Source organism: Aristolochia californica, unplaced genomic scaffold, assembly GCF_029961685.1.
Source record: "Aristolochia californica isolate CCGP_79_NKW_82.1479 unplaced genomic scaffold, dmAriCali1.0.hap1 SCAF_7, whole genome shotgun sequence".
NCBI lineage: Eukaryota > Viridiplantae > Streptophyta > Magnoliopsida > Piperales > Aristolochiaceae > Aristolochia > Aristolochia californica.
This window is the reverse complement of record NW_027182268.1, coordinates 42142125-42161753: the sequence shown is the minus strand read 5'-3', so window position 1 is coordinate 42161753 and position 19629 is coordinate 42142125. Positions and strand designations below refer to the sequence as shown.

The following is a 19629-nucleotide window of genomic DNA, read 5'->3' as shown; positions in this document are numbered from 1 at the left end:
TGACTGGCCCACTAACACCATCGAGCGGACTGTTTCAGCGCTAAACTCAACCAACACGAAACTACCAGAATGTCACCGGTATACGTGGTGGCGAATAACATGTCTCTAAAACCCGAGCCAGTTAGCTCAAGAACGAGTTAATCAAGTGTTCCTTTCACGACGTAACTCGAGCACCAAAAATAGCTATAGTTTTGACAGTTGATACAGAAATCCTACCAACAGAAGGCCTTTAATTGAAGAATACATGAGTGGAGATCTCAATAAATTTGAACATGAACTAATGTTACCAGTACAGAATGGATTTTTAGCTTTTTCTTTCTCATGTGAAACCGTGTTGACTCCCACCACCACCTAATGGGCAAGCTACAAATACACCCTTCTTTAGATCAGAATTGGAGACCTGGTAGACCAAATCTTGGAGCAAATATCATACAGGGGTAGCCCTCTCCTTTTCTTGCTCGGAGCCCTTGTCACCATCCCCAAACCCATTCTGTAAAATCTTCTGCTCGCCAGGCAGATTCTTCTTAGCTTTCCTACTTCCCTCAACGTTCCACATATCCCACACACGGGTTTTCGGTGGGGAAACAACATCTGCAACAGGTGCAACTAAACCAGGTTTCCCGTTGTCTATAACTGCATCTACTAAACCATATTCTTTTGCCTCCCAGGGGTTCATGAAATAGTCACGATCTGTATCAATTTCAATCTGCAGTGAAGCGAATTTAGGAGAATAATCACATAGAAGACCTGTTTTATACTCTACACAAGAGACTTATGAGTTCTTGTGTGACCCACCTGCTTTTCAGGCTTGCCAGTAATTCTTGAGAATATTTTGTTCATCTTGACTTTGTGATATGACATTTCTCTAATCTGCAGACCCATCTCCGTTGCCTGCATACAAAAGTAATGTAACTTTATTGATCTAAACAGAGTTTGCTGATTTCCTTATTCTATGAAATGTAATATGAACTGGATTTTACCACAAGTTTCAACCCACAAGGATCAAGTGGTTATTAAAGCCATATAAGCGATAAAAAGAGATCTCCAGGACTATATAGCCAAGGCAGCATTGGTTTGGGAGTAAAAAATTGTTCATATAGGAATGTCTGTATATCATCTACAGCAAAGTAATTGTTACTTATCTATCTTAATCATAATAATATATGCCTCATCAAAGAGAATTAACAAAGACTCTACATTTTCACATGCACAATAATGTTCCTGACAAAGAAATGATTTTTGATATATAACCTAAGTACAGTTTTGAAACAAAAAATTGAAGTAGATTTCAAAAGCATGGAGGAATAAATTACTCACTCTCCCACCAGCAGTTCCTAGTGGTTGATGGATCATAACTCTTGAATTTGGCATGCAAAACCTCTTTCCTTTAGTTCCAGAAGCAAGCAGAAATGCACCCATAGATGCAGCTAATCCCAAGCAAACAGTAGATACATCTGCCTTACACAATTTCATGGCGTCATATATTCCCATCCCTGATTACAGTTCAAAAGAGAAGCAGATTAGCATTGCCAGAAAGAAAGGCAGACATACCTCTGCATATGTAGTATTCCAGCAAAGCACATAGTCAAACTTTTTATAGCTAAACTCCCTCACTTTTCAAAAAAAAAAAAAAAAGACATACAGCCAGACCAGTATGGCATAATTTTCTTAAATGAAATAGTTTAATTGTGATACGCTATCTTATTCTATGTGCTTCTTGGTTGAGTAAGAGAAAGAAATGTCTAACTTTAACAGAAATAAGAGAATAATCATACCTCAGTCATGAACAGATAATAAAGAGAAATGTAAATTCTAGAATGAAAAACCCATTAATCTGTGGTTTAACAACTGAATTGAAGCTGGTCTAAATATCCGGATGCAAGTTGAACTTATGCAAGACCAAACTCATAGGCTTGGTATAAGTTGTCCTTTCACATGCCACTGTCAAACGGATTGGAGGTTACTGTTTCAGTACAAACCAAGACCTTAAAAAATACTAAATTTGCAAGTGTTTACTGAAACACTTCTGGTAAACTAAGAAATACTTTTTTTTTTTTTTTTTTTTTTGTAGAAGCAAACTTAGAAATACTTCATCAGTAATTAAAGACATTGATCTTCTTAGTTTTATTTAATTCAGATACTTCTCCATGACAATGTACTTGAACAAATAGGAATTATGAAAGTAATAATTTCATTTGCACAAGTAATAATCTGCGTAAATTGAATACTTGAACCATTAAGGTGCCATGGCCAACCTTATAAATATCTGCAATCAATTGGCTCAAGGCAAGTGTTTGCTAAAGTTTAAATTAGTTAAATGAACGGGATAAAAGGATAGCAACAACTCCAGCCCTTGCTTTCATGACCAATCACAAACTGCTGCTTTTATAGTTAAACAGCTTAAATTTATGAATTTCTACGTTGCTAGGGTGTAAGTTTTCGGAGAATAAGAAAGCTTGCAGTTAGGATTTTATTATTTTTAAATGGTCTGATAAATAATTTGGTCGAGAATTCTACATATGAAACATAGATGTTCAAATATACACTACAATGGTGATGCTTCATGCTTCAGAGAACACTAACATGGTTACTGAATTTGAGATTCATACCTAATGCTAATATTGAGGGTATACATAGGAAATAAAGAACAATTTGACACATCAAGAATACGAAAGATGCAAGAATAAATTAAATGAAGTAAAGTTTCATATAAAAAATGGGTAAGAAATTATAACTGTGTACCCATGATATGAAAAATTTAAGAATGAAAAACAGGAAAACTGAACAGACAGATTATATCTAATAACATACCAGCAGTTACCGAGCCTCCTGGTGAATTTATAAACAACTTGATATCCTTTTTCTGGTCTTCAGCATCCAAAAATAAAAGCTGACTTATAATGAAGTCTGCAGTAACAGTATCCACCTGTCACAACTCACAACTCCATCATCCAGAAAGTGGTATTTAGCACTCTTTTTCAACTACTCAATGTTGGCATTGATAGTTACACATCAACAATTAGATAAGTAAAAAGGTAAAATTTGACTTAAAACAAAATTAGCTCATGCAATGCTACCAAGAACTAACTATATCTATTTTTTAATTTTTTAATCAAAGAGTACCACAAACTTTCAATGCTTAAACCAGATGTAGATAATTGTAGTTGCTCTTTACATTTAAATGCAAAGAAGCAAAACTAAGAATTAGAGAAATAATAGAAAGCTTGAGAAAAACTAAGATAATTCCAATCCCAAACACTATGCACAGAGATACCTGATGTCCACAATTCATTGCTAAAAGCATGTATGAACTGGAAGCAACTAAAAGCACATATATAACAGTTTACTTCCTGACAAAGCACAGTGGTTTAGATTCAAGGAATGACATAGTTGAACGCCTCATCTAGAATGTGAGTAACCTACATTTGAGCAACAACTAAGAAAACTACAATCTGAGTTCAAGTTTGATGGATGAAACTTCGAAGACAGAAAGTAGGGTTTCTATAACTATTAAGAAAAATAGCAAATAGAGAAAAAACAAAGAATAATTTATTTTCTGAATTGCAATGTAATTGAAAATACATTCCTAGATCAGCTAATCATCTAGCAGATATTCGGGCTAAATTAGGCGTTTCCCTCCAACATCTTGTTGTGGAGGAAGGTCCTTTTTAGCCAGGTATTGTACTCTTCCTTCTTCTTTTATTGTAATATACACCTTTTTTATTCAAAAAAAAGAGAGAAAAAAATCAAATTTTTATTAAATAGCAAAAGAGTTAATTGTGTTACATGTGAAGGCCTTGTATAGACATACAAATAAACAAATATGAAACTCCTACGCTGTCTACAATAGAAATAGACTCTAATTAGAACTTTCTAAATCCATCTCTACTTGGTGGAAAAAAAATTCAAAACAGGAAACAACTTCTAAGCGTTAGAGTTGCTGAATTTAAACTTTCCTAGTTTAGAAACAAAGAATCACACTTAAAATAGGAAACTATCTCTTAAAAGAGGATTTTCTATTTGAAGCATTTACCAAAAGAGCAACTTGCTGATTGATACTTCCCTTAGAGAAACAAGTTACTCGCAAAAGTTCCGACTTCAGCTGGCTTGAAATAGGAAATTACAACTTAAAGAGACTTTCTAATTGAGGACTTTCTGTTTTTTAAACAAGAATCCAAAATAGGAAATTCAGGCCTCTTTAAACTGAGTCTCTTTCTTTTTTTCATTTTTCAGACACATGAGAGATTTTGGGATGATCTCTAGTCCTTGGATATTTTCAGCTAGATCTCCCACATTAGGATGTGTTGCATCACTTCCTTAGCAGCATATGGATTACTAATATAAAAAAGAACAAAAAGCCTGTCATCTAAATCCATAGAAGCTAATAAAATCATTGTTCATCTGAAAATCGTAAAGTCTTAAGGTCATTGCATTGACGAAACATCAAAATCATTTACAAATGTTTACATATTGGAGATAAAAATAATAGAAGAAGGGTCCTTCACCCCCATAAACATAAAGCATCAAGTAGAAACGTGAAAGACAAAAATTGAAAACTTGTGACCACAATTACACCGGAAAAAATTCAATTTAAAACTAAACAAGTTCATGAAGTCCTCAATGTCTCAGCTTTAAAACCTAAAAGAACTCATGGAAATCCTATCAAACTAATGAGTAACTTAACAAGGGAGAGAGACACAGCATAAACCCACTCCGGTACACCAACTGTCCAAGCTTATGTAAGGTTAGAGATGAAGCATGAACACTGAGAGAAATAATAAAGACCACTTGCATACTCCAAATACACAGCTGTACAGCCGAAACGCTTCACATACCAACAAGATCCTCTTCAATCTTTTACTTACTGCTAGAAATTCATGAACAAATAAAGATAAGCCGGTTAAGATAAGAAACAAAAAGACCAACCTGAGACCCCAAGAAGACTATTCTCTGCCTTAGGAGCATGTTAGTGGCGTCCAAGTCTTCTAATCTGGGCATCCAAGGTCCAGAAGAATTTGAGAGATTCCAGTCCGAGGAAAGGGTCTTTCGGAAAGTTGCCGCTGATTTTATTATCATGGGTCTTCTTCTGAGACTTCCTGGAGCGGAAGGGCACACACGAGATGAAGGGAAAAAACCATTGGGTAGCAAGGATCTTGGCGGTGAGATGGAGAAGGATAAACTTCCTTCCATGGCTCTGCTTTGCTAGTTTTTCCTTCTCTCCGAGTAAGAGAAAATGTGGATGGTCGTAAACATGACATACGATGGACGTTTGTACTGCTGATCAGTTAAAAATTTAGGTGAAATATCTAAAAATTCCTCTATACAAAATTTATGCCATATTATCAACTAAAATTATTGTAATATCTTTTTATTGAGTATTCAGAAAAACACTGATTCAAAGTTTATAAATTAGAACTTATATAATTTAATTATAAAACAAATAATTACCCTCAACCCTTACCCTGCAAACGAGGCAGGAGATTCCCGTTTTCTCCCTTCATCCTAGTGAAGGGAAATTCGGAGCAACGGAATCTTTTTATTTTTTAATGAAAAATAGTTTTTAGTTCTGAAGTTTGAGGGTGAATTTGTCTTTTACACGAAAAAATCGAAGTAGACAAATATATATATATATATTTTAATCATGGAGCAACTAATCCTTTAAGTATTATAATTAATTACCAAAAATGGTCTTGAACGAGACGAAAGATTTTAAACCATGAAGATTAAGGACCGCTTCATCCACGCTCCACTAACTACTTAATTTGTTTAAAGGTGTCATGAGGTTGAAGATTATCTCGGCCTTCAAGTTGACTAACCCCCATGCCTAGAGTTTCTCTCAAACCTTTAACTCATGAAACTCAAGAAGTTGTAGTGTCAACTAGGGCATTTCATTGCTACATAGATTGTTGTAAGTTTTATTCAATTTTTTTTAATATTTTTCCAACTTTGAATAACTTTTATAAGGTTGCATGCTTCGAGCCATCGGCATCGACTTCAGAAACATGGACCGTAAAAGTGCGTGGGCTTGTTGTGGCCCAACGATCAGACTACCTAGCGTAAATATCGAACTCTTTAGTATTAGAATCAATCCTCGAACAATCAACTGGATGCTGGTTGAAAGCCGCGAGTGCTGAGAAAATCAGTTGGCACCTCCTCGAGAGAGAGAGAGGCTGCGAGAAAATCAATTGTCGGAAGCTCTTTCATGTTTCTAACCTATGAAAGACCACTGTATGCATTTTGTGGGTATAACCAGGTCGGTGGCTTCCCTTCTTTCTCTTTCTCATCCCTTACCTGTTTTTAGAATAAACCCTAACAATCCGCCTCTTCACAACTTACCTCGATGTCTGTGGTATTTTTTTGTTCTGTGGATATATGAAATTGAAGTTTTATACTCATCCAATTTACCGTGTGTTATGAAGATGCCCGGACTTGATGTTGCGGGTACTTGTGGGTTTGTTCGGGAGCGTTTGAATCATGCGCTATATTGGATCATTAGGTATGTACATGCTTTCTTATAAGTAATAGGACTTCAACCCGGGAAGGAAAAACTGCAATTCATTGTTAATTTGTGTGTGCATATATTTCACGTTTCCATGGTAAACTTATTGTTATCGTCATGGACCTAAAGATACAAAACACTTATCTGCAGTTGACCATCCAAGTTTCATGAGAAACTGCAATTCAAGACTATATTTTTAGACATGTCAATGGATACCACCCATATGCAGTCTAGCCTTACAGGATTGGAATTTTCATCAAATAAGTCCTCAATACCATCTGGCGTTACTTCAGAACAGCCTCTTCATAGCGCTGGCAATCCTCAACCGCATTTCAACGCTCAAGGCAACTTATTCCCCCTTCAATCCAATTCAACACTTTCTCCATCTGCACCAACTCCATATCCACATTTCCCTCAATCAAGCCCTCATTTTGCTCCTGGAGTGCTCCCTTACACTCATCTATCAGTACAACAAGTGTATCCTTTTCATGGAACCATTCATCAAAGAGCTTCTACCTCGTCCATCTCAACTCCATATCCAAACAGCTTATCCCAGTTGAATGAACCAAGTCATTCAGATAGAACGGGCCAAGAGGGATATAGAAAAGAGCTCCATCCAGAAAAAGAGCAAGACCAGAAAATCGATGGCCAAAATGGTTCTGCACAAAATGAGTTGTTCACGTCAATTCAGTATAATCCACATCTAGTGGAGCGGAAATTAGAGGAAAATTTTGACATGAGTCAAGCAGTGGTCCCGTATGGCAAGAAGCAAAGGATACAAGAAATTGATGAAATTGAAACTGCTGCTAGGGATGCTGTTTTGCATGAGCAGGTACATTTTATTTCACTTTTAGATGATGAGCTTGTGTGGATAATCACTAATATAATTTAATACTGAAATGTGCATTTTTTTTTGTAATTAGGAAGTGGCTGCAAAGCAAATTATTAACGATCAAAGGTCAGTGTCATCTTCAATGTAGCAATTTTAATTTGTTTCGCATAAATATGACTATGACAACAAAGTAATGATTTGTTTACACATGCATATCCTTAGACGGGCAAGAGGCACAAATGAACCTGTGGAGAACTGCAAAGACATTCTCTCTGATCGCTATGACTCCAAGGGTCTAAAGGTCTCTCTCTCTCTCTCTAATACAGTTGCAAATGCACATATGCACAGTTTCCGCTTATCAGTGTCTCTTTTGCCTGGTTCTGTGATTACTAAGTGGAAGTCAATACAATGTATGCTAATTTTATATGTAATAACATTTTTACAGGAGGTTCTTCTTAAAATGACAACTGATCATCGTGCAGAGATGGCTTCTAAACGTGGAATCCCTCTTCATCCTGATATAGGTTGGTCATAAATTTTTTATTGGTATGTTATGGCTTAATTCATCTTGAAAACGATTAGTCATTCTGTAAGACCATCATTGTCTTAGTGTTTATATGGTTGTGCATCTGTTTACAGAAATCCTTTTATTACTAGTCTTAGCTTCCAAACACTTGATGCTCACCTACATGTATATCTATATATATATGTGTGTGTGTGTGTTTGTGCACAAGGATGTCATCCTTTCAGGTCAATAACTACCCATCCAACATGCACTTGCCATAAGACACGGCTGTGATACTCTTAGTGTGGGTTGAACAAGGATGAGCTGCCTGTGATATCATTCTAAGTTAATGTTTTAAGCATTTATTTTATGTGTATACTTTTTGCATTTCCATCTGTTGTTTGAAATCATTTTTATGGACTTTGAAAACTAACATAAGCAGAAAAGGCAGCAACACTGTGTCAGTTCAAATCATGAAACCTGTAAGTGATTTCTGTCATATATTAACGGAGCAAAGCTACCTTATACTGGATTGTAATTGAACACATCTAGGTCTGAACCCATGGTAGACAGACCTTTGTTGCTCACTTCTCAACACATTTTAGGGTCCTTTTGGCTTCGCTGTGCTCGGCATTAGTGAGCTTGTTAATGAAAACAAGCTGGAGAGAGCAACTACAAAATCCAACTTTGAAGTTTATAAAGGTCTTGTAAAAAGATGCAAAAACAAGGAGAAGAAAGGAGGGAGAAAGAAGAAAAAGAGGAGAAGAGATGTTGAGAGAGGCACTCGATGGGGGGTGAAAATTGACCCCTTTTCCCTTTTATTATGACTTAAGTGACTTGATATCTATTTAGACAATTACCCCTCATAACTCAAAATCCATCTCTCTCTCTAACTACACACCAGAAATTAAAAAGATTTGAAAATGCTAATTTCTTGCAACATTCTCTGCAACTCACTATAATAATCAGTCACTGTCCATTCACTTCTTTTCAGATTGAACAATTTCGCATACAATTCATAAACTCTAGAGTGCTCACTCTCTTGAGCATATATAGCTTCAAGAGACATCCATTTTTCCTTAGTTGTTTTGCAGTTCATAATCTAACTTCTCAACTTAGAGTTCATACTGTTGAATAACCAGGTCATAACCTGGCAGTCCTCCACTACCTTATCATTTTTAGTTGGAATAGGTGGATCATCTCTAATAAATTTAGATTTTCTTTTAGCCTTCAGATAACGTATACAGACTTGGACCAACTCAGATAGTTTTGACCATTCAGCTTTCCTATAGTGATAGTAATAGTGTCTTTCCCTTCATAACTGTGAAACTCTCTCATAGTGTCTCACCAGAATCAGCCATTGTTGATAAACACAATCAACACAGCATGCATAGATATCAAGCAAAAACCACTGTCTGCGTAGGCAGTCTGGGCCCCATTTCAATAATTAGGGTTTTGAACAAAAAATTCCAATGACAATCATACAAATCCACACTCAATAATACCAAGTGACACCCTAAACAAGTCAGATTTCTCCAGAAATATACTGATTTCAGCCTTACTATAGGTAACACAAACACCAGACACAGGATTGGGACCCGGCACACTCTTCAATTGAGAAAAATCCCAAGTCACAACCCTCTGGGGCATTAATCAAACATATAATTATTCAATTGACAGTACAAGCCATCAACTGTAGGGTTATTGCACAAAAAAATCTAACCCTAACTTCCAACCAATAGCAAATTCTGAAATCCCCTTTCCTGGAGAACTGAAATGTGAGAGAAGAAGAAAAACGAGTATTTACAAGCTCTGAATCACGATCTTATTGCTCCAGTACCATGTAAAAAGATGCAAAAATAGGAGAATAAAAGAGGAATATAAGAGAAAGAGAATTAGATAGAAGAGGAGCGCATTGAGAGAGGCACTCAATGGAGGGTGAAAATTGACCCTTTTTACCCTTTTATTAATGACTTAAAGTGTCTTGATGTTTATTTACATAATTACCCCTCATAACTCAAAATTCATAACTCTCTGACTGCACATCAGAATAACATGTATTTTGGACCATAGACTTATAACAAGCACCTAATCTTGCTGACACTCCTACAGAGTACTACAGAAAATGTAAAATGACCAAAATACCCTTACTTGGTATTTAACAGTTCTTACTTAAAGAATTTGACTTTTAAGGAAGAGAAATTAATCCATACCATTTCACCAGGAAGAATTTGATCAATTTACTCGTTAGCTCTTCTCTGATATCCAACTGATGAAATTATGCCCTCCTTGCCAAATGGCTTTGATGGCTCAATATGGAAAGATTTTCTGTGGCAAGGAACATTACTCTTAAATGCAAGTGATCTGATAATGGTTAGCTTTCCTATGATCCCATGGGCCTGGATTCCATGGTAGAGGTGGAGTTCTAACCATATGATAGTTGGGTCAAGAGTACTCTTGCTGATGCCTTTCCCACTGCTTTCTTACCAAAATTCACACATAATTGTAAGAGGTTTGGATGGTCAGATTACTTGGACTTTGATCTCTGTAGCAGTCTCATGATGCTAAGACCTTGATTTTAGAAGGTTACTCATTATCCATGACACATCAAATTTGTGGATGCGATATGGACCAGCTGGTTTGGACGTTGAGTGTCTCTGGTGATTATTCAGTGTCTCTGTGTTATTCCAAGTTGGAAAAATTTTGTGGTGCTTGTCCTTTGCGGCCGTCTCCTTGGCCATTGGAAAGAGAAAACGCTGGGCATTGTCAACCAAATTGGTGGGTGGGTTTTTTTTTTTTGGGGGGGGGGGGGAGGGCTATTGTCCAGTGGAAAAGGAGGATTGTCGCAGGCTTCACTAGCTCGCATGTGGGCAAGGTGCATGCTTTGGCCACTTTTGAGAAGGTGTTTTTGATGGCGAAACTTCAGTTTCTACTTGGTCGAGGTGTAGTGATAAGAAATTGCATGGAGGGGACCATACTTGTATGTTCTGCTCCTTGGGGTGACTGATTCTATGGAGGCTGAGTTGTTTCTCCTCTTTCAAGATTTGGGACTCTTGAGAGTTTCATTTTCCAGTCCATTCCTGGTTCTGTGTTGGTGATGAGTGGGTTTTTGGGTTGTTCCTCCTGGTAAGTGGCTTCACAAGATTGTTGAATTTTTGTAAATGATGAGGATTTCAATAAAACCAGATTGTTATATTACTCGCCCGAATGAAGCGAATTTATTGGTTGGTTAACTTGCAATTAGCAGGTTCAGCGACGAAACTGTATTGTTGCTATTTTATCGTTTTTAGGAAATGTTACTATTCAATTTTGCTCATTCTTATATGTTTTTTTTATGGCTCCATGGTTTTTGCTTATTGGCATCCTGTTTTTCTTTTGGTAGCTTGGCTCTTCTTTTTTATATTCTGCTTGTAGCACCCCTTGGAGGCGCTCTCTTCCTCATTGATTCCACTTTTTGCTGTTATCAAAAAAAGAATCTTTGATGCTGATTTATAGCTCTTCCTTTTTATCTCAGGAAATATAGATATTGGTAATGGATATGGGGTTCCTGGTGGAGGCGCTTATGATATTGCAAGGTCTGCAAGCCAAAAGCCTGGGACAGAGGGATCTGAGCCAAGCCTGTCGCAGAAAGAGTTGCCTGACTACCTTAAGCAGAAGCTAAAAGCAAGAGGCATTCTGAGAGAACGTGAGGTAAATAATATCTCTGCAATGTGTAAAGAAAAATCCCTCTGCTGAAATGTAGAGTGCACTTTTTCTTTTTCTCAGTGCTAATCTCTAAAGTATTTTATCTGCATAATATTGTAGTGCTGATGTTTCTGTTTTTCAATTCTTACTCAAATGTATTTCAAACTGCTGCTGTTGAGTTCTTATTGAATGTTGAATAAAAAAATTGTATACTAAAATGAGGTATACAGGGGAGACTACGGGCAGTTTATTGAATTAAGTACTATAAAAGAATACAACTGAAGACAATGTAAATTCTTGTGGTTGTAGACTTTTCTGTTATGAGAGAATATCTGTGCATTTATATCTGCCCAAAAGTTAAAAAAATCAGTGTTCTGCTTACCTTTCTCAATATTGTAGGACCTATCCAAATTGTATGAATCTGCAAGCTGGCAGTTTGATCTTTCTGTGAGCGAGTAACTAAAAATATCTGGTGCTATCTCTCTTTAGCCCTGAGTACAAGTGCAGTTCCATAAGCTTCAACCTATATGTTCTTCTAAATAAGCAATTTGCATTGTATGCTCCTGCTTTATTTGATGTTCTTAAATGTGCTCATGTTGGGACTGGATGTTTCCTATGTCCTTCCAACCACTGGCTGCAGGATGGGCATATCATGATGCATATCAGATTTTGCCTTACCCAATACACCCTGTATCAGCTGATTCAGACAGATGTAGCGGCAATGTATTGGCCCATACGTCTGATATGTATCAGATTTTGAGGTTCTGATATGCATCAGGAATCTGATACGCACTGATTGGCTGTTTTAATTTTTCCATGATCAACCTTGCCAATTCAGGCTTGGTGAGTTTGAGTTCGCGGATGCATGTCCATTCAATAATTCAAAGAGAACAAAGAACAGAATGAATCCACTGTTTGATTTTTTAAGTCATGATTGACCATTTTCTGAATTAATGTTGTCTATAACTTGGACATCTGGTCTTTGCTGTTGAATTCCGCCGCTTTTTTTTCATGTTTTCTGACGATAATTTCTGATATATTTTGAGATTGATGATTTTTTAGGAACTAATCCTATATGGGTTCATATGATTTTCAGGCATTGCAAACTCGATTTGCCGAGGCAGCAGTTTCAAAGTTGCCGCCTGGATGGGTCAGTTACTGATAATGTTAAAACTGTTTGTGGGTTTGTTGCTATTTCAAACTGGTAATAGCTGAAGATTTACTTCCTTGATAAACACAACTCTTAGATGCTGAGTCAAGTCCAAGCCATCTTAAAGAACATTTTTTGAGATTAAAGAACATGTCTTCTTCTTCTTGTTCTTAAAATAAATAAGAAAAAAAACTTGTAAAGAACTTATAATAATTAAGAGAGGAGAAAAACATATTTGAGCTAAGACGCTTATCTTTTTTGCAATCTTCTGCCATAAGTTGTGTTTCTTCTTTAATATAGGTTGAAGCAAAAGACCCTGCAAGTGGTTCCTTATATTATTATAATGAAAATACTGGGGAAAGTCAGTGGGTGACTCCTCGTGAAAGTGGCACTCTGCAACCTCCATCTCCTTCACCTCTACCAGAAGATTGGCTGGAGGCAATCGATGATTCAACAGGTTTAGCGCATCTTTCTCTCTCTCTCATATGTAAGTACATGCACTTGCCCATAGTTTCATATTTGTTCTACCGGCCTGGCAGGTCAAAAGTATTACTATAATACGAAGACAAATGTGTCACAGTGGGAAAGCCCCAATTCATCTGGGCAAGTGGGCCCACAACAGACTAGGAATGCTGATTTAGAGAATAAAGCTGCCATGAGCAAGTCGTTCGCATTTCCTAAGTGTTTGGGATGTAGAGGATGGGGAAAGGACCTTGTGCAAATCTGGGGCTACTGCAATCACTGCACCAGGTATGTCCAGATCGATGCTTCAAGTCATTTAATTTTTTTCTATATAAAATGGAATTATATGGAATTATAAAAATGCTTAGCTTTCAACTGAACCAGACAATAGTTATGAAGAAATTCTTTGAATTAATCTTAGTTGCAATATTTCGAACTTGGTTTTGTATGCCGCTTGCCTCTTCTAAATGACCAATATAAGTTGTATTGTAAAAAGGTGCACTACAGACTCATGAGATTCACTAAATCATTACCTTTCAAAAACTTTTCTGAAACTGGCAAGTAGAAAGCACTGACATGTGGAGGAAGGCCCTTTTTAGTTAGGTTTGTATTCTTTCTCCCTCTTATAATAGTTTATACATCTTCATTCAAAATTAAAAAAAAAAAAGCACAGACATGAATTATAATGTTTGACCATAAGATTTTTTTTATTTTTTTTAGAATGTTGGTTGCATATAGACACATAAAATCATCCCTAAGCCCGTGTGAGATTTGAATCCAATGCCTCACACTACAAGCCTCCCATTTGGTGCACTACAGACTACTGACTTTCACTGAATCATTACCTCTAACAATTTTTTTTCTGAAACTGGCAAGTGGAAAGCACATATACATGAATTATGATATTTGACCATAAGATTTTTTTTAATTGTATTTTTTTATGTTGGCTGCATATAGACACTTAAATCATCCCTAAGACCTTGTGAGACTTGAATCCAACACCTCGCACTAGAAGCCTCCCATTTGGTGCAGTATAGACTCATGAGATTTGCTGACTTACCTCTCACAAACTTTTCTGAAACTGGCAAGTGCAAAGCACAGATACATGAACTATAATATTTGACCATAAGATTTTTATTTTTTATTTTTATTGTATTTTTTTTCAGAATGTTGGTTGTATATAGACACATAAATCATCCCTTAGACCTTGTGAGACTTGAATCCAACACCTCACATGACAAGTCTCCCATTTGACCATTGATCCAAAGGTCCAATCTGCATCATTAAAAGTTTATTGTAAAAATAATGACTATAAACTAACAATTTTATATAGTCAAGTACTGAATATATACTAACTGAAATTAAAAAAAAAAAATACTATGTTTAGCTTGATAAATGAGAATGTATACATACTTTGAAGATTTTTTTTTTGAAAAAATAGTCCTTCTAATTGCCATAAAAATATGTGAAATATGTGCCGGAATGGTTGTTTTCCATAATGAAGAATGATGTGATGCAATAAGCTTTAGGCAGTTAGCAGGCTGATCCAGGACTGCTGGTACAAAACCATCTTACCCTTATCTTGTCCCGGTTGGCTGATTGACTGAGGTAGAGAATTTAATTCTCTAATTAGATTAAAGATATATAGGCCACATCTCAATATCCTTTTTGTTAAGGATGGTATCAGGAATGTAATATCATGGTGTGAATAGATGCAAATGTGATCATGTTATTTTAAAGATTTTAGACTAATCGAGAAGTTTTTAACTGGATCATATCCATGTAACCCTAAACATTGAGTGGTAGATGAGTCCATGGACAGACCATTGTCCATCAATCAAATGCCCTATCTGCAAACTGTCTTGTATCTTATTTGATGCAGGACGAAGGCGTGAATTCTAATTGTCGTATTGGATGTCAGTTAATTGTGTCAATTAGAAAGATAAAGGAAGACAATAGAGAGGAAGAAAGGAGAATTTGAATTGAAAAATAGGAGAATTGAGAAGAATAATTTAGAAGAAGAAGAATAGAGAAGAAAGAAGAAGAAAGGGGAGAGAGAGAGGGAGATACCAGAAACAGGGAGATTTTAATAATTCATCTTCAAAGCTGACTTCAACATCCTGTTACAGCCTTTAAATAACTAAAATTAAAATTCAAAATTCAAAATAGATAAGATCACTATCTGATCAAGTCCAATAAAATCAGAAAAGATAAACTAAAATTAGAATTGAAATTTAAAATTCAAAATAGATAAGATCACTATTTAATCAAATCCACTAAAATCAGGAAAAGATAAAATAAAAATAATTTAAACCATAATTGGTGGGTCCACTGGGCCCAATGGGCATACTGGCGTCCCCACCATTATTGCTTTATATCAAGATAAAATAAGTCATCTGCTCACCGCACAATATATGATATAGAGCACCTAAATCTTGTTTCAATAAGTTATTGCACGGTTCTAGTGAAACTCTTATTTGTGAGTTGGTTCATCCTTATATTCTAACAATATGAATCGTTACTCGTCAACAACTTCCAGAGTCTCTGATGTGTATTTCCGTGTATCTGCCGGAACTTGCTAAATATCTGGCTTTTCTGCTTGTTGTATAATTACTGTAAAAAAGTGTTTGCGTTGCACTGGAGAACACATTAGATTTCGGCATATCCAACTATAATCAAAATTAGAAAGGCAGCTAATCAAAACCAAAATACATGAAAACTAATGTTATATATTAAACTCCTATCTATTGGTAAAAGCAAGCTGTTGTATTTTACACTATGAAATTGTTGCAGGAAAGAGTTTTATTCTGTTGTAGTTGGTTTCCCTTCGTCAGTCTTTGGGAAGTTTCTTTTTCTTTTATCCTTTAAGAAAAATCAAATTCAACAAAACATTTCTGTTACCAGAATCACACAATAAAATCTCTAAACGAAAAGGCATGGCCATGGATCCTTCCATGCTTGAGCTTGTTGGGGCAAATTAACTTGATGAAAATTAAAACCGAATTTCACACTCCAAAAAGTGCTATTGGGCAGGTTGAATCTTTTAATAGGGAGGGTACTTCTAGGCAACATTTTGTTGTTGGTGACACCTTTTCCACTTGATTGTAATTTCTCCTTTTCTAGATCTTCTTTAATTAAATCTCATTTATAACCAACAAAAATATTCATTTAATAAAAATCTCATGTCCTCCAATTGGAGAAGTGGAAATTGATTTGAGAGAGAGAGAGAGAGAGAGAGAGAGAGAGAGAATGATGAAGATGAAGAAAAGATCTGAAGTTGATCTGTATCTGGAAGGGGCATTAAAAAAATATCTGTAGGAGAATGCAATTTTAATAATTTTATTGAAAGAAAGACCAAAGAGCAATTAATAAACTCACTGTATGGGGGTAGTAATTTTAAATTCTTGAGGTACACCCAATACACGTGATACCCCAACCCTAGTGAGATTTGAACTCAAGACCTCACTCTAGAAAACCACCCATGTGATCATTGAGATGCAGTCCAAGTCACTTGTGTCCAACTTTTTGTTTACTCAGTTTGTATTTTTTATTTTCTGCTATCAGGGTCTTCAATCTTCCTTACCGAATATCCTCATCATCCAATCTGAATTCTGGGCAGCAGATTACCGGCACTACTATGTCTAAGCAAGATCCTGCAAAAGTGATACCTAAGAATAGGTGCCTGTCCTTTTTACTTGGAATCTTTCCATTTTTCTGATTATTATATTTTTTTTCAATTCAAATATTGGTAAGAGAAAAATGACCTGCACATGGCTCATAACCTTTATAATTTTCAGATCAAGCTCAAAACCTAAAGGCAACAAAAGGGACAACAAGAAGCGTAGCTACACTGAAGATGATGAGTTGGATCCAATGGATCCAAGCTCATACTCAGATGCTCCTCGTGGTGGCTGGTATGGTTTATATCTTTTAGTTGCACATTTTAAGCAATGCATTGATGGTGATTACTATAGTCTCATTAATTGTTTTACCCCATCAAAACCAGCCAATGAACATTGCAATGGTTCACTTTCTGCTGGTATACTTACTCGTAGGGTTCCCAATTAGTGAGATCTTTCTTAATGCTTTTTGTGACTCTCCTATATGATGATACATGTATATACCATGTATATTTAAGTTTTCTTTTTCTGAAAATGCATATTAGTTATTTGATTATATTATCCATTAAAACTGTTGATTCTGCAGGGTTGTTGGTCTGAAAGGGGTGCAGCCTCGCGCTGCAGATACAACAGCTACAGTATGTGCTTCAAATTCAGTGAATAGTAATTTATTTATGTATTTATTTTTATATTTACAAGTGTCTGAATGGGTAGGCTGTGAACTAGGTCGTAAGTATTGTATTAGTAAGCCAGCAATTCATAGCCTTCATCTAGTCATTTGAATTCTTTCTCTCTCTCAGGCAAACATGTACATATATATGTATACATGCAGTGTACATATATGTACAAATGTAGTATACATATCTATGTACTCTCTTGTTCTAGACATTTTGGATTTTTTTTTTTTCCTTGTAAAGGAAAAGATGAACAAAAAGGAGAGGAAAGGTTGAGGTACAGGAAGTGCGGGAGAATGAAAAAGACCTATATTGTAGGATTGTTAGGAAATTGAATGTGGTTGGGGAGGATTAAGAAGATCTGGAAAGAGTTAACCTGAGCAAAGGAGAGAAGGTAGTACTAAAAATAGTTTTTTGAAGGACAGCAAATGCAAAATCTTGAGAAGATTGTGTTATTTTCCTTTTTATCCAATTGATGACTGAAAGCTTTGGAAACGAGTACACTGAGAGAACAAAATTTGATTGGGTTAAGATTGACATCTTTGATACTGTAATATTTTCATTTTTTGGTGTTCTATGGTGTTGATTTGCATGAATGGCCAAACAGCAACGTTACCAATATCTAAAATTTCACCGACAAACCTGCAGTAGAAAACAAAGCCGACTCTTTATTCAAGTAATTAGTTCTGATGTCAATAGATACACCCCCATTTAGAAAGCATGCTATCTGGGTGATGTCTTCTCCAAGATTGTTGGCCTATTAATATGCAGTTAAAGACATGTTTCTGAGTGGTAATTTGTGTTGATGACTGTAGCTATACCATGACAAGAACCTGTTTTGCAATCGAAATACATGATTGTTTTCTACTTTTTACATTGTTTTGGGAGTAGAAATGGCTTATGTTGCATTTCTGTTCATATTATTTCAAATCATGAACAAAGCCTTGTCAGAACTGTGTTACCATTCTGTGCATGAACCCTTCTCCATTCTGGTCTCGAACACAATAATAGGTCCTTGTTGATGTTGTTAATTAAGGATAGGAATTTTGTGGATGGGTTCCTTAGGGTGCCTGGTGCTAATTCCCAAAATAGTCTTTCAGCGCAGTTAGTTTTTAATTTCTATTAATTGATGAAGGTAAATTCATAATACTGACAATTGGCGCCCGTATCCTGATTCATTGAAACTAATCTCCTGATTGATATGGATTTCAGGGTCCTCTCTTTCAACAGCGCCCGTATCCTTCACCTGGTGCTGTTCTGCGAAAGAATGCTGAAATTGCAGCCCAAACGAAAAAACCGTCTGCAAGTTACGCACCTATTTCTAAAAAGGGTGACGGCAGTGATGGACTCGGATATGCAGATTGATCGAATCATCTGGATTGCATCCTGGGGAGCAATTTGTTGCCACCCCTAGACCCTAATGAGGCCATGCTTGGTGCATGACGTCACAGTTGGGAATCAAGTAGCATTTGACCTACACTTATGAATCCTTGTATGTTCTGCAACGGATTCTTTGTTGGAGAATGTTGGATAATATGTCATTCAGATGTCATCTTTTCTGTTCGAGGGTTAATGGTTCAAAATTGGCGCAGCATGGCAACGAACGAGTATCAACTCTGCAAAGGGAAACTTGCTTGGGGAGTATGTTATCAATTAAATATCCCTATCTTTGTGAAGGAATCCCAAGGACGAAGGCTAGTCAGTTATATCCATGGAATTCGGTCGTAAGGATACTCTCAGTCATCGACCGTGTTCAAGTGTTTTACATTTTCTCAAGGGTATTTTGCTGTAAATATTCTGCGGTGATGGGTCAAATATTTCAGCAGTCTCCATTTGAATGGCTTTGCTGAGACCTGCCACATTTAATCGTAAATTAGTATAATCTAGGTTCAAGCTCGTTGGGAATTTATAGTTTGAAAACGTCTTGGAGTCTATTCCCTGGAAAAGAGATGCACTTGGAAAACACCCTTGAAATTCTTGCGATGACTTCCCCCTCAAGGGGGATTTTTCTCCTTTTTTAACTGCTCAAGCTCCTAGGCCAAGTAACTGCGAGTGCCTGTTCACACACAACTACACACCCCCTTTGGGACACACTGCTTACAATCAAAAGAATTTTTTTTTTCAGGATTTATTATACTCGTATAAATCGTGCACTTCCTGTTTGTAATTTGCAAATGCTTAACAGTGTTTAAATGTAAAATTA

General features: G+C 36.3%; 2 protein-coding genes across 2 annotated transcripts; one reads left to right on the top strand and one right to left on the bottom strand.

Annotated features, from left to right (window-relative positions):
- Positions 1–72: 72 nt before the first annotated feature.
- LOC137936212 (ATP-dependent Clp protease proteolytic subunit 3, chloroplastic-like) lies at positions 73–5250 on the bottom strand. Its single transcript, XM_068780779.1, has 5 exons — positions 4927–5250; positions 2812–2926; positions 1318–1493; positions 796–891; positions 73–706 (listed from the first exon to the last, which is right to left on the bottom strand). The coding sequence occupies exons 1-5, from the start codon at positions 5188–5190 to the stop codon at positions 428–430; spliced, it is 930 nt and encodes a 309-aa protein (XP_068636880.1). The 5' UTR covers positions 5191–5250; the 3' UTR covers positions 73–427.
- Positions 5251–5956: 706 nt separating this feature from the next.
- Positions 5957–19517, top strand: LOC137936211 (uncharacterized). Its single transcript, XM_068780778.1, has 14 exons — positions 5957–6253; positions 6420–6496; positions 6650–7331; positions 7423–7457; positions 7554–7632; positions 7777–7855; positions 11351–11526; positions 12617–12670; positions 12971–13127; positions 13210–13420; positions 16697–16810; positions 16930–17046; positions 17339–17390; positions 18639–19517. Exons 3-14 carry the CDS (start codon positions 6702–6704, stop codon positions 18789–18791), a joined length of 1857 nt encoding a protein of 618 aa, XP_068636879.1. The 5' UTR covers positions 5957–6253; positions 6420–6496; positions 6650–6701; the 3' UTR covers positions 18792–19517.
- The last annotated feature ends 112 nt before the right edge of the window (positions 19518–19629 follow it).

Excerpts from the sequence above, each read along its gene's own strand:
- LOC137936212 (XM_068780779.1), bottom strand. The coding sequence starts at position 5,190 with ATGGAAGGAAGTTTATCCTTCTCCATCTCACCGCCAAGATCCTTGCTA. Across the intron at positions 1,494-2,811 it reads AGGAGGCTCGGTAACTGCTG|GGATGGGAATATATGACGCC; the intron begins GTATGTTATTAG and ends AACTGTAATCAG. Across the intron at positions 892-1,317 it reads TAGGAACTGCTGGTGGGAGA|GCAACGGAGATGGGTCTGCA; the intron begins GTGAGTAATTTA and ends TTTTGTATGCAG.
- LOC137936211 (XM_068780778.1), top strand. The coding sequence starts at position 6,702 with ATGTCAATGGATACCACCCATATGCAGTCTAGCCTTACAGGATTGGAA. Across the intron at positions 7,458-7,553 it reads CAAATTATTAACGATCAAAG|ACGGGCAAGAGGCACAAATG; the intron begins GTCAGTGTCATC and ends GCATATCCTTAG. Across the intron at positions 13,421-16,696 it reads TACTGCAATCACTGCACCAG|GGTCTTCAATCTTCCTTACC; the intron begins GTATGTCCAGAT and ends TTCTGCTATCAG.